Source organism: Xyrauchen texanus, chromosome 15 (assembly GCF_025860055.1).
Source record: "Xyrauchen texanus isolate HMW12.3.18 chromosome 15, RBS_HiC_50CHRs, whole genome shotgun sequence".
Classification (NCBI taxonomy): Eukaryota; Metazoa; Chordata; class Actinopteri; order Cypriniformes; family Catostomidae; genus Xyrauchen; species Xyrauchen texanus.
Genome location: NC_068290.1, coordinates 12,992,788 through 13,020,094, shown reverse-complemented (window position 1 = coordinate 13,020,094; position 27,307 = coordinate 12,992,788). Strand labels below are relative to the sequence as shown.

The window sequence follows — 27,307 nt, the reverse complement described above, 5'->3', positions numbered from 1 at the left end:
CGTACGCGTGAAACTGCGCACGATGGCAGACGGTGCTAATATTGTCGACCTGATTTTGGCGAAGCCATTTGAAAGTCTTCCTTACGAGGAAAAAATCTGAATTAAACAGCAGGGCAGATCAACACCTAAGATTGATTTAGTGCAAAAAATAGGGTAAATAAGTTTATAATGTAGGCCGAAAATGAGCTTCCCCTCTTTGAAAGACCAGCAGCCGCCACTGGTGTATATATTGCCCTTGTGTTCTCAGTCTTTGACAGTTGTTAAACCTGGATGTTTGGTTTGTTCTTCTGTTAGTTTTATTAATAAAAGCAAGCACTTAAAACCTCCTCACGCCTCGTTCCTACAGATGCTACTGGTTTAACGGAGATCAGAATAATTAAATAAAGATATTCAAAATATTCACTGGAGATTTTGCATGTAAACTTCTCTGTGTTGTTTTGATCACTCTAGGGATGTACTGAAATGAACTCTTTGGAAACAAAACGCTGAGGAATTTTCTTTCCAAGCACGGAATTGTTCAACAGCTCATATGGATGCCTTGTGTTAATCATGTGAATGTTTTGGTCTGTTCAAGGAGGAATCATGGGTTAAATATGTCAGGGGAGCAAATTCTGAAAAAATGTCTGGTTCCAGCAGAAAAGCATCTCAAAAACTATTAGGCTAAAGTTGTTGTTTTTAATTATTCAGGAGATCATTTTAACTGGACAGATGTCTCATGTTGGACTGAGATTGTTTACTTCAACTGATAACTGAATGGTGTAATCATCTACAGACGATCTACAGAAAGAAAATTAAAAAAATGCTTCTCTTTTGAAGTAGGCTAGTAGTTCACTCAAAATGACGATCCATCATTTACTCACCTAAATGTCATTCCAAACTAGTATGCTGTTAATTTGTCCTCGAACACACAAAGAGACATTTATGAAGAATCGTTCATAGCTCTTGCTATACAAAAACGGTTCAGAGTGACCATGATAAAAAATCATAAATACCAGATTATATGGTTTCAGAAGCTTTAAAATATAGTGCACAAGTCATATGGTCTACTTTTGTGGGGTTTTTTAACTTTTGAAGATTAAAAGGTGCTCTCAGTAACTTTTGTCTTTGTGTCATCTTGAACTTACTGTATATCAGAGGCTGCACTGTCAAATAAAAATTCACATTAGAAATTTACTGGCCATTCAAACAATATCTTTCCTCTTAACCTCGCAATTAAATACACTTCTGCCTTCAAATAATTCTGCCCTATTTTTAGAATTGGTGCGAAACTGTAGAAAAGGAGGGGTTGGCAAACACCGCCTATACTTGGAATGCTGAGAAAGATTTCAGAGTAAAATTGCACCAGCTACTGCCAGTTTTAAACTTTGTGCAGAGACGGCCCATCCATCCGACCGAGGCAAGTGGAAATAATATTTAAATAATTATTTATAATAGAAATTATTTTAAATGCGTTCAAAATGTATTTTATTTGTTTCAAGTTGCATATGGTTATTAGCGTAAAAAACATTAAAAATGAGATCTCTGGATATTACAGAGTTTAGGTGATTTTGGTGAAAGGGTTTCTTGACAGTTGTTAAAAGATATAAAGGTGAGCATAACCTGGCAGCCACTGACTCACCCTCATGCCATCCCATATATGTACATATGACTTTCTTTCTCGAAGATTTTAAGAATATTTCAGCTCTGTAGGTCCTTTCAATGCAAGTGAATGATGATCAGACCTTTGAAGCTCTAAAATCACATAAAGGCAGGATAAAAGTATTCTATATGACTCCAGTGGTTAAATCTATAGCCCCTTTCACACATACAGCATTTTTCAGAAACTTTACTGCAATTTTCAGGTAAGAAATGTGTGAATACCACCCTTTTGAAAATACTGGCAAATGTTTTCTGGCAATTTCCCTTAATGTGCAGTTTTATCATTAGTAGATAAATGTATATTTTGATGGTATGTGTGACAAGCACATGTGGTACATTTACCATGCAACCCAACGATTTTCCTGTAATTTACCTGGTTGCATGTGTGAAATGGGCTTATGTCTTCTGAACCAATATTATAGGTGTGGGTGAGAAACAGATCCACATTTAAGTCCTTTTTCACTATAAATCTCCACTTTCACTTCCACATTCTGAAGGTGAACGTGGATATTAAAGTAAAAAATGATTTAAATATTTATATTTTTCTCAACCAAAGCAATTGAATCGCTTCAGAAGACATATTAAACCACTGGAGTCATATGGATTACTTTTATGCTGCCTTTGTGATTTTTGGAGCTTTAAAAAGGTCTGGTCACCATTCACTTGCATTGAAAGGACCTACAGAGCTGTAATATTCTTAAAATCTTCGAGAAAGAAAGTCAAATATTTGTTTGTTTTCTGCAGAAGAAATGTATACACATCTGGAGTGGCATGGGGGTGAGTAAACGATGACCGAATTTTCATTTTGGGGTGATTTATTCCTTTAAGCAACCGACATGTAAGCAGCAAAAAACAAAAAAACATATCAAAGCATTAGGCTTGTGTTTCATAGCAGCAGGCCACAAATCTAAAATGATTCCCAAACAGCATTTTACATGGCTGACTACCCAATATTCACCTGTCCAGCACAGCAGAAAACAGCAGCAGAAAGCTGAAAGTGTTGTGATGCACTCAGAATTCATTGCAGTGGTCACTAATCAGGCGAGAATGGTATAGCTGCAGGCATTGCTCCAAAAAGGGGCGTGAGCTGCAAATCGCCATTAAAGACATAGGGAGCCCCTAACCTAACACTTTCCCTAACATGAGTGGAAGTGTCACCCTCTTTTAGAGTTGGCGCAACCCCTTTTTGGAGTAACCCACCCTCTTTTTGAGATTTGGAGGTCTCCGGTCAGCAGCTATACATACTTGGATAAGGCAGGCTAATACCAGCTATATGAACAGTGGCCTTTGCCAATGCACCGGAGGTGGCCATACTATGTAAACAATACTTCAACTGATTTCAAATAAAGTAAAAACCAACTATAGTGACCAGCCACTTGATAGCTGATACTCTGATTTGCTTCATCATTCTTAATCAGTGCAGTACAGCTAACAGCTAGAGATGAGCTGAAACATATCAACACACATCAAGATGATTAAACGCCACAAACTCACAAAGTGTTGGAATCATAAAAAGTGTAAACACAAGTCTCTTGTCAATGGGGAGACATATACATTTCTAGATGGTCAAATGACAAGCAACTGGTGAAAATTAAAGCATTCAAAATCAATACGAATATTTTTCTAAGTAAACACATTTACAATATTATTCAGAATGTATACATGGCAAATAATCTGCTGAAGGCAGATACAAAAAACTTTAAACTATATGAAACGTACTAAAGTTGTTACATTGCTTCCCAGTAGACCACTCCATTTAACTAAAAGTGTCTAAAAACAATAAATTGTTTATAGTAGATCATCACCAAGAAACACTTTAAAATTGTTCGCAAAATGACATCATCCAAGACAAACCAATCCAGCGGAGTTAACGTAGTTAAGATAAAACCGATTACATTATTTGTGTTTCTATAAACGGCACCTTGTAAGAAAGAGGCCTGTTTGGCGTCTAGTTTCTTAGCTTTGGCCTGTCTTTCTTTGCTCTTCCACAGGTCTACCACAAGAGGGCAGGACTGCACCTAAAATACAGACATAAACATCGTGATTTCTCTCACGAACGACCTGCAAACACCTGCTCTTACTCTAATTAATTCTGTAGTCAAATTTCTTCTCTATGCAGATCACCTGGTGCTGCTGTCAGATACTGCACAAGGGCTACAACAGTACCTTGACATGAACTACTGTCAGAACTGGGGCCTGTGGCTACCAAAGGAAGAGCAAGTCTGTGCTCACTATGATAATGGTGAGGTCAAGACAGAGAGACACTCGGTCCTTCACTGTGAGAATGAAATACTTTGACAAACTCTCACACCTCATGCCACAGTTTTCCAGATCCGCAGAAACGGATCAAATGCAGGTGTTACTGGGGAGGACAATCATGCATCATTTGCAGCAAAATAATGGAGCCACACACCCTCAGAAACCAATATTATAACCAAATATATATATTTATTTGTATGTTCTTAATGTCCTGTTAAATGGTTATTTAATTTTATATTGTATAGTGTATATTCTTTTTATTTTTATTTTAATAATTGTTGGCACCATATTTTAATCCTATTTTATTAGTAATAATAATAATACGTAATACTATACTTTTCGCTTGTCATTGTTTTGTGTACTTATGCTTAGGCAATATTGTATGTAAACACACTCATGCCAATTATTTTAAATTGGAAATTGTGTGAGAGAGAGATATACACACACACACATCACAAAAGCACTTTATTAGAAACACAAGTATCCTAATAAAGTGCCCGACGTGGTCTTCTGCTCTAGCCTATCCGCCTCAAGGTTCGACATGTTGTGCAGAGTGGTTATCGGAGCCTTTCTGTCAGCTCAAACCTGGCTGGCCATTCTCCATTGACCTCTCTCATCAACAATGCGTTTCCATCTGTAGAACTGGATGATTTTTGTTTTTGGCACCATTCAGAGTAAATTCTAGAGACTGTGGTGCATGAACTGGTGCAGAAATATTGAAACCAGCCCATCTTGCACCAAAAATCATGCCAGTCCAAGATCACATTTTTCCCCCATTCTGATGATTGATATGAACATTAACTGAAGCTCCTGACCCGTATCTGCTTCAGTTTATGCATTGCACTGTAGCCACATGAATGGCTGATTAGATAATCACATGTATAAGTAGGTGTACAGGTGTTCGTAATAAAGTGCTCAGTAACTATAAATATAGATACAAACATGGGATTCTTTGAGTGTTACAAAGTGTAACAGTGATATTAATAAAGTTATGAATTGTTATTTTTTTTTAATTAAAGAACAAAATAATGAGAAATAACTTTCATTCAGGTCAATGTTATTGACATCAAAAACACACACATAGTTTTCCATATCAAAGTTTATTGCTGACATGCATGTAGAGATTTGATGAAGTACAAAAATATGTCTTTTATACAAATTTGTTTTCGTCTGTACAATTACCCATTTTTCTTTCTTTAACACCTTTCTAATCAAGCAGCTTACAACACCAAATGTTTAGCCTATTGAGTTGTTTCATCATGTTTCATTGTACACCAGATCTGTAAAATTTTCCAGTTTTAGTTAAAGATGCAAAAAAGCAACAATTCTAAAGAGAAATATCTCAATTTATCAAATATCTGCACAAAGTGGCCAAAAGAGATAAGACAACTGAAGTCAAACTTAATTGTTAGTTTCTTCCCTTGCAGCGTCTTTCTGTATTTTTTTTGTCCTGAAAGTCATATGCAAAACACCCACAACCATTGCAATTCCTGCCGCATCTTGTGGCACTAATTAGAATCATGCACTAATTGCTTTTTAAACGTATACAGAGCTCAACTACATACACTTCTCATGCTGCCGACAGAATTTGGACATCACAAAACTGTCTATGCAAGGGGGCAACTGTTTGCAATTACTTGAGTATGGGCATATAAAAGAGACATTCTAACTCAATTCTTTCATTTAGGTTTCGGTCACAGACTACACAACCACATCAACAGCATTCATATTGCAACCGTATAGCTTTACTATGAGATAATGGCTTTTGTGAAAACTACATGGCCCAGTATATTGCCTTGAGGCACTCCTTTTTTAAATTCGAGAGATGGACTTTAATTCACTTGCAAAAGCCCCCCTCTGACAATTCACACGTCATTCTCTACAATACTGCTTTACAACCAAATATATTCACATTGATGTGGGAAAAGACTAATGCTTTCAATGGTGGCAGGCAACATCACTTTAAATAAGAACTAATGTGGAAACATTGGTGTGATTCTTCAAAACAATAACAATACCCTGTACTGGGTTTTGCATTACTAACGCCATTCATCGTGATGTTATTCACACTGGCCAAAGTGCGGTATCATCCTTACCCCACAAGATAAACTCTACATCGATTCTACATGTCATGCTAATGTGCACGATAATTTAGTTGACTTAAAAATAGAGCTATGCAAAGTCAGTCTCATTAGTGTAGCTTAATATACCAACAGGATTTTTGCGACAATTATTCAAGAATTTAAAAAAAAAGGTACAGAGAGCCAAGAAAACAAAACCTTCACTGAAGATAGAAGAAAAATAAACGAGAGAGATCACATCAATGCTTTTGAGTGACATATGATCTCTACATTTACCACGGCAACAGAGCTTAGAAAAAGACAGAGGTGGATGAATTATAAACAGCAAATAAATTAAGTCACAGAAACTCAGGCTCTACTTCTTCGAGAGAGAAAATTAAAGACATTAAAAGGATGAACCAAGCTGCTAGTCATGAGACCTACAGTACTGAATGACCTTTTTCATCTAATGACACGAGTTGAGCCAGATATAAAAGGCATTGCAACTAAAGCCACAGGTCCACAGGTCGATGCAAGCCAACTGCCTATTATACTAACACATATTCTAGCATCAAAAGTACATATTCTCTGCTCAATGTAGAATTGTGAATCTGTCAATAATCTAAGGCAAGATATCCCAAAGATATGCTTTTATACACACATGGGTAGCTTAAAATTGGATTGAAAACTGTCAAAATATATTATGAGAATATGTTTCCTATGCAATGTTCTCACACAACGTTATATTATGCAAGCAACAGGCCAAGCGAGTGAGTTTGATGGCATTTATTTCCTGATGATCTTGAATCATACAAAGGGATAGTTCACCCAAAAATTAAAATTGTGTCATTGTTTACTCACCCGTACACCTCATACGGGTTCAGAACAACTTTAGCATGAATCAACGACAGAAATTCTCTTCTTGGCAGCCTACCCCTTTAATAACCATACATGGAAATGAGGGGCAGGTGGGGGGGTATTCAAAAGAGTCCTCTATACAATGGGTTTCTTTGTATCACCGAGGCCAAAAACGTTCCCAAGTGACCAATTCTCTATCCCTGAGCTGCAGCTGAAATCTGTGTAGGGAACGAAAGCACTATAGATACAGGACATAGCAGAAGATGCACTTTGATGGCTTGGCATGCTATCAGAGGGTGAGCACACTAGACAGAAGGACGTAAAAGGAAAGGAGGGCTTAAGGGTTTATCTTGGCTTAGACTTCCGCATGACTGCCGGCTCAGCCACCCTGCTTCCTGACAGTTTCATCCCATCACCAGCTGTCCCATCCCTTCTCTTTTTCCAAGCACAACCCTATGACAAGCCATATTACAACAATACCACTCCACTGTAGTGGCATATCAGGTGCTTTGATTGATTGAATAATACAAAGGAAATTGAGGCCTTTGATAGGAGAACAATGTACCATATCGGCCGGTTTGGATGCAAAGTTATGCTTTTGGATGTAGACATCCAGACATAGTAATTTGTGATGCTAGCTGCCAAGAGAAACCCATTCAAATAGAGGACAGGAACTTTTCTGCTATGATTTCATTAATATAAGGTTATAGCTTGCTAAATTGTGATACTTCAAATGGAAAAAAAATAATAATCTATTGTAAAATGCTACCATTTCAGTATGAAGAGAAAAAAAAAAGAAGCTTATTCGGATTGTGAGGAAAAAAACCAATCACTGGTTTGACACACAGAATAGTTACACAACCACAATGCTAATGCTTTTGAGCCTGTGCTTGTCTCCCCCAACATAATGAGTCCTGCTTTCAAAAGAACTGAGAGCATAGTTAAAAATGGACTGAAAGAGGAGGAAAGAGAGAGAAAAATGGTAAGAGGTAGATTTGCATTCATAGATACATACGGGAGTGATACAGACTGGTTGAGGTGAACAGGAAGTGACGGAGACAGAACAAGGGGGTTGATCATGGATCCGCGGCATTCCCGTTGAAAGTGCTGAGGGAGAGGTTGAGTGAAGGGGAGACGAGGATGGGAGGGTTGTGTGTGGTTTGCTACATGATTCTGTTTGGGTATTGCTGAAAATGTGTATGTGTGTGTGTGTGTGTCAGATTTGGGCAAGGATTGGCATGGAGGTGGTGGCGGTAGTCAGTGTCTCATCAGATTCCCATGTGCCACCCAAAAGGCAGAGTTTGTGTCCTGGGCAGATGAATAAAGCAACAGAATGGTGAGCTATTCCTTGGCCCGTGTGTCCGCCAGACTCACAGGCACACGGTGCACTCTCAAACACACACATGGGCACACACACACACACACACACACACACACTCTCTCACGCAAACATACAAGTGTGTGCCCAGTTCCGTGGCTCCACTCCCACAGGCAGAGTGGCGGTGCTACTTCCGGAGGAAGCGTTGGGCCAGAATTGCGGCATCCAGAGGACTGATAGGTTGAGCGTCGTGGCCGAGGCGCCTCACTGGAGGCACGTTACCGAAATGCCTCTTGCTGAGGAAGTTCTTGGTCTCGTGGATAGTGTTCTTCTCTTCCGCCAACAACAACTGCTGCCTCATGTAGTTCTCGAATTCATACTGAGACGACTCCTCTGTCACTTTCGCCTAGGGGTACAATGAGAAATTGTTTTAATGCAAGCAGGAACTATAAAATGACCAATACGAGCAGCAAATTTTAGAGGAAGTCTTGGAAGTCACTTAGCAATCTAGCTGCTGCATTAACAGTCACTGGGATTTAACCACATTGTGTGTATACTGGTTGGAACGGTTTAACTATTTTCATGACCATGTCATGATAATGCTGTTTAAACTTTCATATTAAAGGCTCCTTTTGCTACAGTGTTGACAATTCTCCTAGGAAACATGTAGTTTCAGAGACACATATGGGCTCTTCCCTTTTTTATATACACACACACACACACACACACACACACACACACACACACACACACACACACACACACACACACACACACACACACACACACACACACACACACACACACACACACACACACACACACACACACACACACACACACACACACACACACACACACACACGATGTTTTTAGTTTTTGGCAGCATTCTGAGAAATTCTAGAGACTGTTGTGTGAGAAAATCCCATGAGATCAGCAGTTACAGAAATACTCAATCCAGCCCGTCTGGCAACAACAATCATTTATGTGATTATCTAACCAGCCAATTGTGTAGCAGCAGTGGAGTGCAAAAAATCATGCAGATACAGGTCAGGAGCTTCAGTTAATGTTCACATCAACCATCAGAATGGGGATAAATGTGATCTTTGTTTGGAGTTATTTGGAGTACGACATGTTTTTTGGTGCCAGATGGGCTGGTTTGAGCATTTCTGTAACTGCTGTTCTCCTGGGATTTTCACGCACAAGTCTTTTTACCCGAATTTACTCAGAATTTACCCCGAATGGTGCCAAAAAAAAAACTAACAAAAAAAACATCCAGTGAGTGACAGTTCTGTGGATGGAAATGCCTAGTTGATGAGTGAGGTCAACAGAGAATGGCCAGACTGGTTGGAACTGACAAGTCTAAGTCTATAACCACCCTGTACAATTGTGGTGAGAAGAATAGCATCTCAGAATGCTATTCTGAGATCCAGGTTGGCGCTGTTTTGGCAGCACAAGGGGGACCTACACAATATTAGACAGATGGTTTTAAATTTTGTGGCTGATCAATGTATATAGCCGAAGGATTTAGTAATGTCATAAAACTATGCTTTGCTACTTGCTAGTCAGTTGCAGTTTGTATTTGGGGGAATGACATTCAAATTCTAAAAGAGCATTTAATTAGGAATAAATCTTTAACATGAAGTCATCACAGCTATGACTAGAACAGACCTCCTGAAGATGTTCGGGGTGGTTAAGCTGATCATCTATGTCTGGCACAACTTGTAGAGGGCCACTTAGTGAGGACACAGATTGCCTGTGGAGATAAAATAAAGTCAATGTCAATTAGGAAACTTCATATCTACAGCCAGATTGCAACTTTCACATGCATGGCTGAAAGCAGCACTATCTGTTCTCTATTGCAAAACTGTGGCAAGACTACATCACTGACCCAAGATGACATCCTCCCATCACATGAATTCCTATTAAGTTACTTGTGCCACAGTTACAAGAAGTCAAGGCTAAAGATTTGACTGATCTCAATAAATTGAAGATTCAAGATGGGACTTACCAGGAGGCGATGATGCCGCTCAGTGATTCCAGCACCTCAGTGGCAGTAAGCCTCTGCTGTGGGTCGAGGACCAAAAGCTTCCTGATCAAGCATACCGTACTTTCAGACACCCTCCCATCCCTGCACAAAACACATGCAAAAAGATGATTCAAACAGGAGCATTTAAAAAATTTATATTATGCAACATTCATTTAAAGGCATATGGTCACCCAAAAATTAAGCCTCCATCATCATCTACTTTCTTTCATGTTTGAGAAACTGATGTTAAAGGGATAACTCACCCAAATATGAAAAATCTGTCATAATTTACTCACCCTCATATTGTTCCAAACCCATATGACTTTCTTCCATGTAACACAAAAGGAGCTTTTAGGCAAAACGTTACTTTCAGTCACCATTCACTTTAATTGCATCTTTTTTCCATACAATGAAAAGTGAAAGGTGAATGATGCTTACATTCTGCCTAACATCTCCTTTTGTGTTCTACAGGAGAGTCATTCAGGTTTGGAATCATACGAGTGAGTAAATGACAGTATTTTAAGGAGCACTAACAAGGGCCATTACAATACTTGCAATTCATCAATTCTAGACACATTTGGGACACAAATTAAACACACTGATATAATTAGTTTTGTGGATTCTCAGGAGCACAGAGAGAATGGAGACACTCACTCAGGAATAGAGTACTCTGCTGCTTTGATCTTGCGGAAGAGTTCTTGAGGTATGCTGTCGTAGAATGGAAACTGGCCATAGAGCATGGTGAACAATACCACACCGAGTGCCCACATATCGCTGGGCTTACCACGGTATGGTCGACCTGCATGAAAACACAAAAATGCACTTTCAGCAACTAGGTATGCAATATAACAGTTTGCTTGTTATTAAATGGGACTACAGCTTTCTCTAAGGCCTTAAAATTCAACATTATACACGCAAAATGCATCAAGAAGGCAAACAATGGCAAAAGATGTGAACGCGCACAATACAAAATAATCTTAAAAACATGACCTTTGCTTAGGTATTGTATTACAATACAAATAGACATTAGATATTTGTTATGATACAAGTGCCCCTAACATAATGCCAGTGAAGACAGCGCCAGTGTGATAAGATAATACTAAAAGGAATTTGCCAAGCAAGCAACTTGCTAACTTGTTTAAGACCAATAATTGTTACATACCACCCCTTTGAAAGCATAAACAAACATAAACAATGCATTATATTAAAAGGAACACATGCCACTAGTAGTATCACACCATCTTTTATGGTCCCCCAAACCTGTTCACACTCACCAAACTGCTTTGTTTACTGCCATAAATGGGCAATAGAACACACAGTGCCAGAAGAGTACAAATGAGTCATGGGAGCTCGTTTTAAAAGGGATACTGATGTTAATTGGAGTTTCTATTTGGTAAAGAGCTTGATTTGTATGGTATATTATCTGTACTGTGCACATCCTCTGCTCCTTCTTTGACCCTCCATGTGAGAAGGCGAAATGGTATGAGAAAGCGAGCGAGCAATGGAAAAACAGTGAGAGGAAGAGAGAATTAGACAGAAAGAGCAGGAAGAGTAGTTCCTTGCTGCATGACTCATTGTGATGACTCACTGAAGCAGTTCTCCTTTGTTCTGCTGTCATATTCGGCTGATTTACTCCTGGCTTCTTTCGTTCATTTTACTGTGAATGGGGACCACAAACAAAAAGCTCACTGCGCCCATCTTTAACACGAATGCTTGGAATGCAGCATCTACCCAGAGCATGCTCCACTGACATCTTGGAAAACCCAGCAAACACACTAATGGTAGTTTCACAAAGATTTTAATGGATATTTTAGTTAGCGTGTCAACTGAAAGAACAAGGTTAATTATTTTTTTTTGGACATATACAAGATCTATTATCAAAGAAAATTATTTATAAAACATTGCATTATGTAATGTTATTGCAACAGCTATGCTGTACTTGCACTTACAATTGAGGTCTATGGGGGGAACCATTATACACTTTACCCATAGACTTCCACTGCAAGTGCAAGTACAGCATAGCTTGCAATGATTTGGTATAACTGTATATGCTTTGTTTTTTTACAAAAGGGCTTTTCACACTTAAAATTGTTAACCCAGGGTCATCCTTAGCCCTGGGTAAAGGAAATACAGGGTTATCTTGTTTCACACTGTTCATACTTTACCCTGTGTATAATAATAAACCATGTGTATTCAGGTTCCAAACTTTCACATTGTATATTCGTAAACCCAGGCTTAATGTTCTTATTTGCGCTTTAAATAATGGTGATTGGACAAATACAGCTTGCTGTCAATGGAGATGCTCTTCTGTGAAAATGTTGCCAAGCAAATCAGCCATTTGGCTTTCGTCTTCTTAAACATAATACGAAAATGCACGCAAAAAGTTAAAGGTTGCTTTACAAAGAGTTAAAAGTGGGGTTTAAAAAGATGATAACCGAGGGTTAAGCACAGTGTGAAAAGCCCTTATGCACCCTTGGTCTTGGTGCCCCTTGATGATCACTATTAGTGCAAGCGTACAATTATTGCCCCATAGGCTTTCATTGTAAGCTTAATTCTATAGATGTTTTTACAAACTGAGACAATTTTTTTTTCTGTGGTAATAAACAGCATGCCGTAGATTCTCTCACAAGCTTAAGTTGCATTGAACACAGCTAAACAATGCATGTTAACCTAGAATATTAGGATACTTAATACAAACAGCAAGCCCACATACAGATATTGCATCACTGAAGTTAATCGTAGTTCAGTGATGAAAGCGAGATTGCCTGTAAAGATTTAGTGTGTGACAACCACTGTTAATTTGATATGATGCATCTCCCTGAGGCCTTAACCACAAGCTTAAGGGACGAATTTTGGTATTGAAGCCGTTGATGAGCTAACAGGTCATGCTCAGACACACACACACACACACACACACACACACACACACTTAAATTCAATAAATAAATAAATCAAATTCTTCTGTAATACAACACAAATAATGGCTTCAATAAACAACGATCATTCAACCCTGCTGACGGTTAGTGACTGCTGTCCTAATTAGGGCTGTGTAGATGGTTTGCTTTATGAGCTTTGATTACATTGGTGACATGGAGGGTGAGTCATGGTCACACACAGACACAGGCTGGATTCTCACCACTCAAGACATCTGGGCTGATGTAGGCTGGACTGCCTCTCTGGTCCTTTAACAGATCTTCCTCACTCACCAAATGCTTGCCAAGACAAAAGTTTGTGATGGTGATCCGATGAGTCCTGCAACACACAAAAAAAAAAAAAAAACATGGATGACATCAAAAACCACCCTGAATACCCATATTCAACCCTGATGTTTGGATTAAAAATATTACAGCTGTATAAAATCTGTGCCTGTATGCATTTATGGTGAATCACACAAAGGTGTGTCCAGGTCACATTTAACCCCCCCAAAAAATTATAATAAAATGATATATCTAATATATATATATACACACACACACTGAAATCCCATCTTCAGTCCTGTTTGGAGTAAAGAGATAATGCTGTGAAATCAGTGCCTTGTATGTCTATTTGTAGAAACACACACAAAATTATTTTTTTATTTTTACAATAGAAGCATATCAAAATTAAACTAAGTGTTGTTAGGGGAGCCGTGTTTGTATCTGTGCAAACATGCCTCTGATATTTTTGCCTATGTCATTAAATCTAATCTGTGGCAGGGACAGGGAGCTATTCTGCCTTTCCAAAAAGCAGACTCTAACATGACTGAACACACCATGGCTGCACTTTCGACAAACAAGTGAGTCACCTGTGGCTTCTCACAAGCTCGAGGATGACTAATCTTTGCACCTCGAAAAGGAAAGAACTGCGCTCTTTTCATCGAGAGACATGCAACGAAAACAAGCATTCCTACACACCTGCACACTCAAACACACATACGTAGAGTCGCTCTCAAGTAAAAATACATTAATTTAGAATGAGTGAAATGAATGTGCCAGCTGACGAAACTGGACTGGCGGAACCTTAAATGTGCAAAGATTTCACACAGTCACAGCTATAATCTTCCTTCACTAAATAAAACCCCCCACCATTCTTTCGGTCCTCTTTTCCCATGCTTACCTAGTTGCTGTCTCACTTTCACACCCTGAGAGTGACAGACACACTCACGCCTAACAGCTACAAATATGCCCGTGATTTTTCCCAGCAAAGGTTCTTACACAGCTTTTTTTACAAAGCTGTGTTTAATTGCAAAAAAACAATGTATGCTGTAAACAAAATCCAAGAATTGAGATCCTTTTTTAATGGGTAACAGACTTTTGGCATCAATTCTTTTGCAACATCTTTTTCTTTGGGTTTCACTTTGCGGAAAGCATTTATTTCTTTGTGACGCTCCTTTTAATGTTCGCGGTACATCATTCCCTTTGCCCTTCACTATGTGGCACTGTTTAGATGTGGGTCCGGAGTTGAGTCTAACAACATCAAGTGGGGTGTGGCTTATCCACGATGCCCGCTAACTTCAAAACAAGCGAGCATGATCAGCAGAAAAATGTCACTTTAAGGTTTGTTTCATTTTCTCTAATTTCTAACCAAGAATAATATCACAATGTTAAAAGCAGAAAAAAAAAGTTTTTTGGGGTGAAAGTCCTGGTTAATATCTAATATCACTGGCCTGTGTCTTTTGATGTAAGTCTGCTATTTTCACCTTAAATAGTAAAAAAAAAAAAAAAAAAATAGTAAGTCCAATTTACATAATGGGAAGTATGTTTTTGTGCCATCAAATCCATAATTAGTTCTTAATGTAACCCGTCTGATCAGAACGTATGATTCAGTGTAAGAAGCTGTTACTTTAAAAGTACTTTAAGCTTATGTGAAGCTCAATGCGTTTGACAACAAGTTGCATCTCGTGAAATTTCAGAGAAATTTTCATGAATCCAGTTCTAGATTTACCCTGATTTGTTGCATCATCTCTTCGATTAATGAATATATTCAAAATATATTTTATTCTATTATTTTCAAATTTTATCATATTGTAGATCCATTCGTGAGAGAAATAATTGCTGTCTAAAGACCCAAAAATATGAGAGTGTGTTTGGTAAATTCCCATGCATTTAAGGGTTAAAATAGCTTTAAAACACATTTGTTGTGGGGCCAGTGGAAATGTTGGCAGGGCAATTAATAATCTGAACTAATAGCCCAAATGGGCCAGCAGAAAAAAAATCTACAAGAAAAAGGTCTAACTGGAAAGCTTGTTTTTGTCTGGCTGCATCACAACTGCAGGAACTGTTCTCGCTCTGGTTCCCAAGCTAAAAGAGTTAGCTAACTTTTCTCCTCAGGACCACCACATTGCTCAGCCTCCACTTCCTGTTCATGTGATGGGACCAGAAGCCTTCCGGTCTCTCGCTGCAGCTAAAATTAGCCCTTGTTGACGGGAAAAGTTAAGTGGTTTGAACGCAAGAGGAAGTCTTGAAGCTGAGATCCGGTTAGAACTGCCTCAGCTGAGTGAGGTTAATGTGGGATTTTGATGCAATGTTTTTGGTTTTGGAGTTCCTCTGCTTGGACAATCCATGCTGAAAGAGGAACAACGCTAATAGTGAAAGCAAATGTGCAATCATGAGATCTTACTCTTTCGTTTGCATAGGTTTACATTTATAGTGTCTTGATGGAATCCATATTGTGCACCCTCAAGAGTGGTGTGTGTAAGCTCAGAAGGATAAAGAGGTGGCGGAAAATGTTTATGATGTAAGAGGAGCTTTTGCGCCACAGGAAATTGTCCCATTATTGAGAAAATGCTACTGGTAAACAATGCCTGAAATACCAAATGGCTAGTTAAGCTAAATCTTTTACATTTAAGTAAAAGATAATTTGCTCTTTTCAATGAAAGGCTGGATTTCCTGGCTGATAAGACAGCCATGCATCTTATCAGCCATGCCACTCTCAAACTATATCAGTCAGTTTAATTTCATATCATGCAAGAACCTTCCTTATCTGCACTGAAAAAAAGCTCTTGATTTGAGGCAATAAAGGGACAACAAAGCATCAATAGAATGTGACCTGTCTTAGCGTAGGACGCCAATAGATACAGCGATCAATTTTAAAGTCCCATGCGCCTTGTCTACGAAATAGTGTAGGCCTACATGTAACAGACTACTTATATGACTAATACAGAGTGCTTTCTATTCCACCCAAAGCCAACAGTCAGCCGGCTGGGCAGGGTCACACAGACAGTCAGATCAGAAGGGGTATGAGGAGAGTGAAAAAGAGAGAGCGCCCTGGCAGTGTTACGTGTGCGAATGACTCAGCTCTGAGCTATGGATCCTTTGGCAGAGAGATGTATTATCTCCAGCTGGGACACAGTGTTCTGCTCTCCTGTCAAACTGAAGAAGACAGACCAGACTGCTCTATTTCATCACCATAGAGTCCAGTGACGAGCGTGTGTACATGTGGCTGTATCCTTGCAATACTGGTCTGTGCCTGTCCTCATAATTGACTCCTGAAGAACAGGCTTACACATTCTGACTCAACAATGGCACATGCAACATATCAAAGATGAAAAATTCCCCTAAACGGACAACCTTTTCTCCAGACACTGAGCCACATTTAAAATGCACTGCAATGCTCTTGAGTTCCTGTTTTCTTATTTCGGAAATGGCTCTGAACTCTGAACACTGCGACTCCGTGCTTCTAAATGTTTAGCAAGCAATACAATACCTGCTAGAGTTTTTACACATACTTTTTACAAACACACCAGATAAACTAAATCAGATTCATCATTCAGCTTTAATATTTTACTTTTCGCTGGTGACAGGACAGTGGAGATCAGAATTAATGGGGAGAATAGGTAGGATGTGATCGGGAAATGTTGCAAGCTGAATTCGAACTTATGCTGCTTGCATGAGCACCAAGGCTCTATGTGTTGGAACACATGTGCCAACTGCTAGGCCATGGCTCTTGACAACAATAGTGAAAAAGAAAGTGAATGTGATTGAGGCGGTCAGCCCCTAACATTCTGCCAAACATCATTTGTGTTTTGAACAACATGGTTTAGTTCGGAACACCACAAGTTTGGAATAACAGATTTTTCATTTTTGGTTGAACTATTCCTTTAACGTTTAAATGCATGTTATATAATGTATACATTTCTTGCAACCAGCCAGTAGTCAATAAATACAGTTGCCTGTAAAGAAACATGGCAGGGAGAAGAGAATCTAAAAGCCAAGAGCCAGACTCCTCTCTCTACACATGCCAGTGAGCTTATATGGTGTGACGGGTCTCATAATTAGACAAGCTGTGCACTTATGTGACCAAACTGCACTATGTGAGAAGTCAACAGCAAGCAGCACATGCTGGCAAATGTGACAGGCAGAACTGAGGATTTTCAATTAGTCAGTGAGTCTCTTGTTCCTTTGGGACATTTCAAATGTCAACAGAACTATGGTTAGAAGTGCTGTAGCAGGCTCCCGTTCCACTCTCTCATGGCAGAAAGACACACACAGGCGTTGCATATTGCGTTTGGAGAGGGCTTTATGGATGAGGAATTGGGAAATCCACTGGGCCTATATGATTCACTGTGCGATTGCTGACCTCAGATGCCTTCTAGCCAGGCATTTGCGGTTTCATCCCCCCTCCCCGCCTGCCTGCCTGCCAACCATCTCCTTTTTTTTCAGGGAACAAAACAGGGGCACGTTCCATGCTGGCTCATTTTAACTGGGATGGTTTTCTGCTGCTCAATACCCCTCCCCTCCCTGCCTGTGGGGATGAATCACGCTCTCACTAAGAACCCAGGAGGAGGGAGGTCAATGGGGCCAGACGGTGCTCCATGAAAGCCTGATAGAGGGCTGAGTGCACATGGGCCCAAAGGCAGAGAGAAATCCACCAGCGCCACAAAGGAGGACAGGGATAGAGAGGAGTTGTGTCTTACCGTTTATTAAGCACCATGTTTCCAAGCTTCAAGTCTCGATGGACGATATTCTTCTAAAAGACAAAAGCAGTGTTACATTAGACTTTCTATGGGCAATGTTTTAGAGAACATCCAATCAATTAGCATAATAATATTTTTTATAAATTTTTTAAAATTATCCACATTTATTTAAGTGGATTATCTTTAAAGTCAACATGAAACAGCAATCAAATCAATTTTATTTCCATAATGTGACATATTTCTCAATGAAGCAGAATATTACAAATCAAATCCCTTTATTGTCACTCAACCATATACACAAGTGCAACAGTGGGTGAAAGTCTTGGGTGCAGTTCCCAACAACTTCAAGGGAAAAAGAAATGTAGTGTTGAACTTCACTTCATAGGGCAGAACTTAATTTTTGACAGCAAAAGTGTGCTGACTTTGTTTGAAACTTCATTTTACCCAACAGGAATTTCTTGAATCTTGAAAAAGTGGGCATTCCATACAAAAATGGACCAGTGCATTTTTCCACATGACATGGAAGGGAGGAATTGGAAAAAACAAAAAGGACTTTGCGATTATAGACAAAAAGGAAAGTTCAGGAGAAAACGTACTATATTATATTTTAATCACAAAGACATACTTTTTCCTTTGAATAACGAGCAACACTGAATAATACTTGTTAAAGACCAATGAATGTGTTAAGAAAATAAATAGGGTCCATTCTGATTTCATGTCTAATTAGTAGTCCAATAACTAGTCCATTATGGCGACTCACCTTATGTAATGCCTCCACCACTCTCACTACATCGTAGAAAATGACGATAGCCTCACGCTCGCTCAGTCGCTTCTCTTTGATGACGTAATGCTGCAGGTTGATGAGGTCGGCCGTTTTGTCGCTGAAGTCGTGGGCGCAGAGGCAGTCGAGCACCAGACATATTCGCCTCTTCATCTTTCGCACTTTGTTGGCCTCCATGTCCTCCACAATCTCACAGGAACGGTCCTGAGATGGAATGAGCAATGACAGATTGTGTTAAAGTTTTGCGCAGAGATTTATTGCAGGCAGAGTACAGAAGAGCTATACTTTTCTACTTTTACCTCAAACAACCCAATAGTGCATTTAAGTACGCAACCACATCATTATGCCTCTAAATGAAGCAAAGAAAACACAACATTTACAGAATAAGCCGATGCTAATGGACTGGAGGAACACAAAGGACATCCGCCGTTTTTCTCTTTACTGAATGCCTAGCCATTTGGTATGAATGATAAAAGCCCACCCTTGGTCACCTGAGGCCTGGGTCAAAAAAGGGCCATGAATCGATTGGCAGTGTGGTTTGTGTTTGTAATGACTGTGCTTCCAAACACAAGAGGCGATCTATAATTAACTGGCCCACTCTAGAGAAGAGCTATAATAAACCAATCAATACCGCAAGCTTCAATGAATGGCCCCGACAGCTCTGTACAGCTTGTTCGGATTTCAATTTCCACCGGGGAAGAAGGGAGTGTAGAAGATATTGTTGAAAAACAGATGAAAAAAAAATAAAAAGAGAAAGTGAGTCACTCCAAACACTGCGATGAAAGCGAAAACAACTAAAGGAATAATATTAACAAATTATGTCTTGTGGCTAGGGATGCGCAGGACGCAAAAACATTTTTATTACAACGGCTGCACTATCAAAGCTATGAGAACTTATGAGAGCTACGTCTGGAGACAGCTGCATTCTGTTCCATTCTGTTTAGGTTTTTTAGATGCAAGTACATTCTTAAGATGTTTTGATATGTGTGGATGCTTCTATGTATACATGACCTACAGGCAAGTCTAATTAGTCTTACCTGGAAGAGGCCATGGTGGTGCACCACTCCTTCTTGGTTAGAGAGCAGTGACAGTAAAGAGTATTCTGTATGCAGCAGCATTTTGCCCTGCCTTTCTTCCTGCGTCTCTCCTGCAGTGTCCCCACGCTCTTCCAGGGTCAGTATCTACAACAAAGGGCAAAGGTAAGAGGCCACAACCTCAACACTGTCATATCATACACCCCTAGATCCTATTCTAAACCTTTCTGGGAGTCTCTTATCTCTACTGCGATGCCATACTAATCCATCAACAAACTTGAGGCAATGCAGAGGTTCTATTAAAAGGCTTTTTCTACAGAGACTGACAAAGATAACTTCATCACATGTCATTCAACAAGTCCATTCAAGACATCTGGACAGCTAAGGGACACTAGACTCTGGGGCATAAGAAAAAGTGGGGTCAAAAGGTCTGACACCAGGTTGACTAGCAACTTCCCATCCAATAACGGAATGGTCTATTAACAAAGAGCCCAAAGTTTTGATGTTCTTCTCTGAACTAGATGTGGCATGAATTGGACAGTATTGTAGAGGTTTGTTGACGCAGGTCAAAGGATCATGCAAACAGTGAGACACAGTGGCTTTTGTTTTCAGATGGTGTCTTACCACTCTGGCCAGGACATGTATGAATCACATCACAAAAATGTTCTGGCGATACAGTGAGTGAAAGATACCAGAGACGGTATAAAGAAGAGACAGGCCACTTAATGAATAAGAAAAAATCTAAATGCTCAATATGACAGCTATAGACTTCAACAGTCTAGTTCCAGAATTAAAAATCCCTTTAATTTTTTTTTCACAGGGGAATTATTAACGATAACATTTTCCAATAAGGTTCCAATATTCCAATGAATATTTGTTAATATTAGTTCATCCGAATTATGCAACGGTTGATCTCCCCACACTCTCAAACCACTGTATAAATCTAAATATTTTGCAATATACTTTAAAAGTATTGTTTCCATACTTTTAATTAACTAATTTAAATGACTAGTTTTATGGTTTTCTTTCATTTTTACTGTGATTATGTCATTTACAATTCTTAATGGGATTGTAGTTCATTCTCTCATGTTAAGTAGACAGTATTGTACCCAGTGTTGGGTAATTTACACAAAATAAGTAATCTGCTACAAATTTCTAATGACTAAATCTAAAAAAGTAATCACATTACTAATTATTTTACATTTAACTTACTTTCTAAATCACTCTTCCTGGAAAAGTTTTTGGTTTTCCTCTCAAAATGTCTATATTTCCTCTTCATTCATTGATCGCACAACCTTAGAAACACTAACAGACAGACATGTGAATTCATATTTTATATGTATTATACATATTACTTTAACGCAAGTAATGTACTTAAAAGTACAGTAATTACTTTCATTGAAAGTCAGTAAGTGTAATCTGATTACAATAATTTTAAATGAAATTACAGATTACAGTAAATAATTACTATGTTTTTTGTAATGTTGTGATGTTTGGTTCATGGCTGACTGGTTTGGTTCATGGTTTAGACCTCTATACAGAACTTTATGCAATCCCTATAGGAAAAAAAAATGTCCAAAACAAAGTTGGAAAAATTGGGCAGGCCATCCTTACAGTTAAAAGAGCCAAAAGCTTTTTTGATAGTTTTCAATTACTCAAGAACATATAGGTTCATTAACTGGACCTTAAAATTTGTTTTAAAGCATGATCTGAACCAATAAAGTGAATTATATGATCCTTTTGTTGTCACAGTTAATTGTTGATCATCTGACATATGTTATTTGTAATCTTGACAAACAGTTAGAGATTTATGTCTTTCCCCATTTAAGTAGATTGGAACTATACTTCATTACCTCCTGGGGGGCATTACTAAGTTGGCCGTTGTGTGGACTGACTTGCCTGAAAAGGACTTGGAAGATACTTACCTTTAGCTGATAGAAATCATCCGTCCCATCCTTTCTGGCAAGACATTGGACTATACTCTGCACAGGAGAGTTTCCCAGCCTTGGGCCTGCCGAGAAGAGGAAGGACAGATATATTTGTACCAGATTCAAAAGGTACTGTCAGCCCAGAGCACAGCAATACCCCTTGAGCCCAAACATGAACGGTCTTATCTCAGTACCCCATGCTAGCACATCACATTACTATTTCCAACTGTGACAAGTGCATTTCAAAGGCAAGACAGCCACATAATAGCAGCAAAGTGTGAAAGACCTTCAGATTTAGAAGCAGTCAATTTAAAATAAAAAAAAAATAAAAAAAATTAAAAAAAAATAATTAAAAAAAAAAAAAATCGCTGGAATTCTTATCGAGACCACCTCCTCCTAAATCACACACAAAGGCTAGTACTGAAGGTTGTTTCCTTGCAATGCCAAGGTAGCTTACCTAAAACAAAGGGACCAGCTCTTTTAGCATTGTTGCCTGATATACCAGGACAGAGGAGCTTGCTGGGTCTGCCGGATGACTCTCCAGCACCTCGTTCCGAAGCACGGCGTTTGGACATTTTGCAGATCTGCAAAAGACAATAACAGGGTATCAATAAACAATTGCTGAACTTATATGAAACAACTTAGTATGCTTACAGAAAGATGCAAGACTTCTGATCTAAAACAAATTTATGCAAAACTCCATGCACCCAAAAAATGTATCCATAGGACACGGACTCTGAATGACAATAGCCAACCCCAAATGAGGTCTTCCATTACACTGGCAGCAATGTGTGAGTTATAAAGGAAAAAGGGGTGAAATAACGGATGGGGAAAGGGTGATTTAGCAAAAGTCATCCCCTTGACGACACCTCAAAACAGCCATCATTAACAGCTCTGCCACTGTATATATGACAACCCATTCAGTCTATTTGCATAAGCTTAAGTAAAGATTAGCAGCAGGTGTGAATTTTGTTGATATGACTTCCCTGATGGACAATATGAACACATTCACATATGGTACTGTTGACCACAAATCGGTTGAGAAAGGTAAACATTGAGAATTAATCTAGTGCTGATGGAGCTAAAATTCTGTCATTTACTCACACTAACGTTGTTCCAAATCTTGTATTACTTTCTTCATTGGAGACGTAAGGCAGAATAACAGATTCAGTCAACATTTACTTTCATTGTATCAAAAAAGCATGCAATGAAAGTGAATGGTAACATACTGCCTTGCATCTCCTTTTCGCATTTTGTGAATTCTTCGGTGAACTACCCCTTTAATGAAAGATCAAGTGTACTAATATAACCTATAAATCTTGAACTCCACTTCTGCAATTCCTGCCTTTTCTATCTATTTTTAATCCTTCCATACCTTAATCTGCATGGGTTTATCTGCAAATCTCTGCAGCGTAATCTGCAATGCATATTAAAAGATTCCCTTTTTGGCTGGTCTTGTAACAAGGAATGCCAAACTACTGAATATTATTGAAAGCAAAACATTAGAATATCACATACAGTGCATCGATTATGATACAAAAGTTCATTAAATTAGACATTTAAGATAAGGCCTCTGTGAAATAGCTATTGGCTGTTTATCAAGGAGGATCTATGTTTTGTTGGGCAAAGGGTTGTTGTATAAACTGATGAACATCTCTTGTGTTGTAGTGAAAAGCAAGTGGTGCTAAGGACAGATAAAGTGTGATTCACACAAGGCCTGGGGTTTGCACTGGTAGCCATTTGTCAGAAATATGAAAGGCTGCTGTTACACACAGACGGTGTGAAAAAGCCGCTTTCCCCAAAGCAACGTAATTTCCCCACAACACTTGTGTAAATAACAAACATGGCATTCGAGGAAGACTTTGCTATTTTATACTCTGTATATTTGCTTTAATTCCACATATTCCAGAGCTGTTGCAGCATTTGTTAACTTTCTATAGCGACCCCAAAGTATGAGCGCATGTATACGAAAGCATGAAGGAATGTCGATATTTTTCATCGGTTTGCATAAATGGGTATAGTTTATAGTGCATGTGCTTTTGACACTGTACTCACAGAAATGTTGAATTCTTTCCACTGTGCTGAATTTTTGTAGGGCTGCATCCTAAGACGTTTGTTATCCGGTCCGTTCATACACATGTGCACCCTTCAAACACTCACCAAAATGCCGCTTATGTGCTTACATGACCACATTAAGCCGCGTTTTCGAGGACTAACCCGCTTTCTCTTAATCCCTTAAGAGACATAAGTTCTCATTTACACAATGTTTTAGAAAGCCACTTTCTGCAAAAACCCTGGAATAAACCCTTTTCTTAAGTGCATGTAAATGTGGTCACTCACTCACCCTGATGTTGTTCCAAAAGGTATGACTTTTCCATGTTCCATGGACAAAAGAAAGTCATATAGCTTTGGAACAACATCAGGGTGAGTACCTAAGAATTTTCAGTTTTGGGTGAACTATCCCTTTAAACGTAGTCACAATTTGCATTTTAGCGACAAGCTTCATTCTTGTGACATTTTGAATGAAAGAATAGGCATCCAAATATTTGCTACAATGCTGCAACAGATCACACAGCTTGTTGTGTCGAGGACGTAGGAGGGGGTACATTTGGCAGTTATCGCAGATCATTTTACACATTTACAGCTTTTTGTCTTTCAGGACCCAGACTGTTGACAACACGACAGATGGAGGTGAGAGACGTAATTGCTTTCTCCTCAAACCTTTTGACATGCATTATTAGACTTTTAGAGAACTAACATCTTAAAAAGCATCATGGCACGCTACAAAGCGAGACTGTGTGTGCACGCTTTGGCTTGCTGCTAAGATTGAGAACTTGATCTGCAAGCAGATATCTGGGATCTTAATGGAAAAGAAAGAATTCATGAATGGTATTAAACCATCTGTAATAATTTTAGGTCATGCCAAACTATCGTGCATTTCTCTCACTGACACCAATACATGCACATATGCATACATAAAAACAGCAACAAATAAAACAAGCTCAATGCTCAATCCTGAATTCATATCAGAGCCAGTGAGGGCAAGTCTAGTAAATTGATTTCATAGAAAGTATGATATCATAAACAACAAAAGTTACCTTGAGAGTCCAAGTCACAAAAAAATTAGTTCAGTTGCCGGTGATCAGCCCTCTCCATTGAAAATTGCAACTTTGCACCCAATGCAATCACTCTTCATGATGATGAAACAATGTTATATGAAGGATTACTCACTCTGTAATCAGATTGTCTTTTAAGGCCTGAAAGGATGAGAGTACTTGGTGCTCATCTTGTGCACGTCACAGCAATCAGGGAAGTGAAATATCAACCCTGCATGATTTAAACCCTCCGATCCATAGTGTAGCAGAAGATTTTAATATTTTATTAGATCAAAATATACTAGCTGTCACTTCACAAAAAGGCCGAACTTGAGAACTCGACAACCAACAGGAGAGCTTGCAGAAACCAGTATCAGATGTGCGTTTGCACACGCTTTGTTTGATATTTGGATGTCTGGGTTTGTAGAGTGTGAAAACGAGTGACTAATGCTTCCATTTATAGTTAAAATACAGCACAGGGAATATAGAGAGGACTGCTGCAACTTGATAACAGGAGAAACAAGAATGCATACGTCAACATTGTCAATCATATGCAAGAAATAGCAATAAATCAGTCCGTATGTGATCATGTTCAATATTAATATAAAGACTAACATTAAACATCATCATTACCCAGGTAGACTAGTCTTAGCATGTGCAAGCGAAACTCAATGCAAACAGAATTCATGGCATAATATTGATTATGTGGGCAAAAAAAGTGAACGTGAACGTTTCAAACAAAGAAAAATAACGTTTCAAACGTACAAGACGTAAACGTTAAACATGTTAACATGATTTAACAGTGGTGAGATCGCGTGCTAACTTCACCTGGGTAAAGTTTTAACCATACACAGGATAACGGGATTTTTTTGTTGTCATGACAACTAACTTCTATTGGATTTAACTTGACATAAATAATGTCAGTATGCTATTTTATCGCACTAAAACCACGTTAACATGTGTAAGGTTTACGTCTTGTGGATATAGTTTTCAGACGATGTGTATTTTAGCGTTTAAGGACTGGCCCCACTCACTATCTATGTCTGCAAACGTGCTTTTTGCTATTGTTCAAAAGAGAAATAAGGGACGAGTCGCAAATATATTGTAGTAACCAACATTTTGTCACAAAAACCGTTAGCTTGTTTTGAACCAGTAGCATTCCTTTAACAGTTTCAATCCGCATTCCTGCTTCTATCGTCTATATCACAACAGCTTTGCATCGACGACATTTTAATCGTTACAAAAGCGTGTTTATCTGACTTTAAAGATAAAACAGTGGACTATAAAGCGAGTGAGTTCACCGTGTCCCTTAAACGGACAGTGAAAATCTCCTCTGCCGATCAACTGGCCATTTAACAACTTACCGAAACCGCCGAGGGAATCCTCTGTCGTACACTAATTCCCACTCATTTCTGGACGATTATATTCAGCAGGGGTGCACAAACATTTAAACTCTCAACGAAGCGGTCTGTTTCAAGCGAACTGGAGAAAATTCACGATTACCGACAGGGCTTTTAAAGGAAAAGCCTTCTTAGGACATCTGATCACATATTTCCATAACAGCACCACCTGACAACGGAAATGACGCACTTGCCGTGAGCGACAGGGCGGTTCGGCCAATAGGAAAGGCTCTTTTGAGTCTCCACAGCCTTAACGTGTATTCTTGACATTGGCATGCTTTACGCTTCGTGTATGGAACGAAGAGCATTTGAAATATGTTAATGAGCACAGTAGTACGTTGCTGCTGCAGCATAACCCGAGTGAAACATTGCTAAAGTAATGTACTCTTTTGTTGAAAATACCAGATTGACGTATTGCTGCGGAAATCAGTTCCGCTGAATCAAGTTAATAATGTTGACTAAAACAATCAGATTTTCTTCATAATCTATACTGTGCATGACACTGCTGTTGATATACCCTTATGTAGATGTTTTCTCTATCTTCTTGATTGGACTGGACTGTCACACACAAGAAACAATACTGGCAGAAATTAGTAGCTAAAGCCCTAGTAAACAATGGAATGACAGTGCATCCTTTAATAAACATGGCACATGAATTGCACACTAAGAGTACACTAAATAAATTAATGACAGTTACCTGGAATCTTTCAAAGTGTATCGGTATTCATGTGAGAATAACAAACCTCTTGGGTTTCTTGCATGCAGAAGACCCTCAAGATCAAATCCAATTTTAGATCCCCCCAAACCAAACAACCCCACCCATGATGGCAAGTTTCAATTCAGTGGGCAGCATGTCAAAAAGAGAGGGCTTTAAAGGGCAACAACTGATTTAAGGCTGTGCTGTCTTCCTGTCTTGACTCAGCATGGCCTTTGCCTTAAACCACATTAAACACTTTTATAAGGCTGTGGCTAAACAGTGGCCAACCCACTGTGTATGGGGTGGAAACTGTGAA

At 38.9% G+C, this 27,307-nt stretch overlaps 2 protein-coding genes across 2 annotated transcripts in view; both read right to left on the bottom strand.

The window, feature by feature from the left end:
- The window catches only part of LOC127655660 (calpain-7-like), a 301,204-nt gene that overhangs the window by 196,226 nt on the left and 77,671 nt on the right, over positions 1 to 27,307 (bottom strand). The window lies entirely within an intron of this gene.
- Positions 6,925 to 26,456, bottom strand: LOC127655667 (serine/threonine-protein kinase 40). The gene is made up of 11 exons (XM_052143584.1): positions 26,259 to 26,456; positions 22,257 to 22,383; positions 21,797 to 21,882; positions 19,875 to 20,018; positions 18,817 to 19,041; positions 18,057 to 18,109; positions 13,299 to 13,414; positions 10,817 to 10,961; positions 10,145 to 10,264; positions 9,805 to 9,889; positions 6,925 to 8,539 (listed from the first exon to the last, which is right to left on the bottom strand). Exons 2-11 carry the CDS (start codon positions 22,372 to 22,374, stop codon positions 8,321 to 8,323), a joined length of 1,311 nt encoding a protein of 436 aa, XP_051999544.1. The 5' UTR covers positions 22,375 to 22,383; positions 26,259 to 26,456; the 3' UTR covers positions 6,925 to 8,320.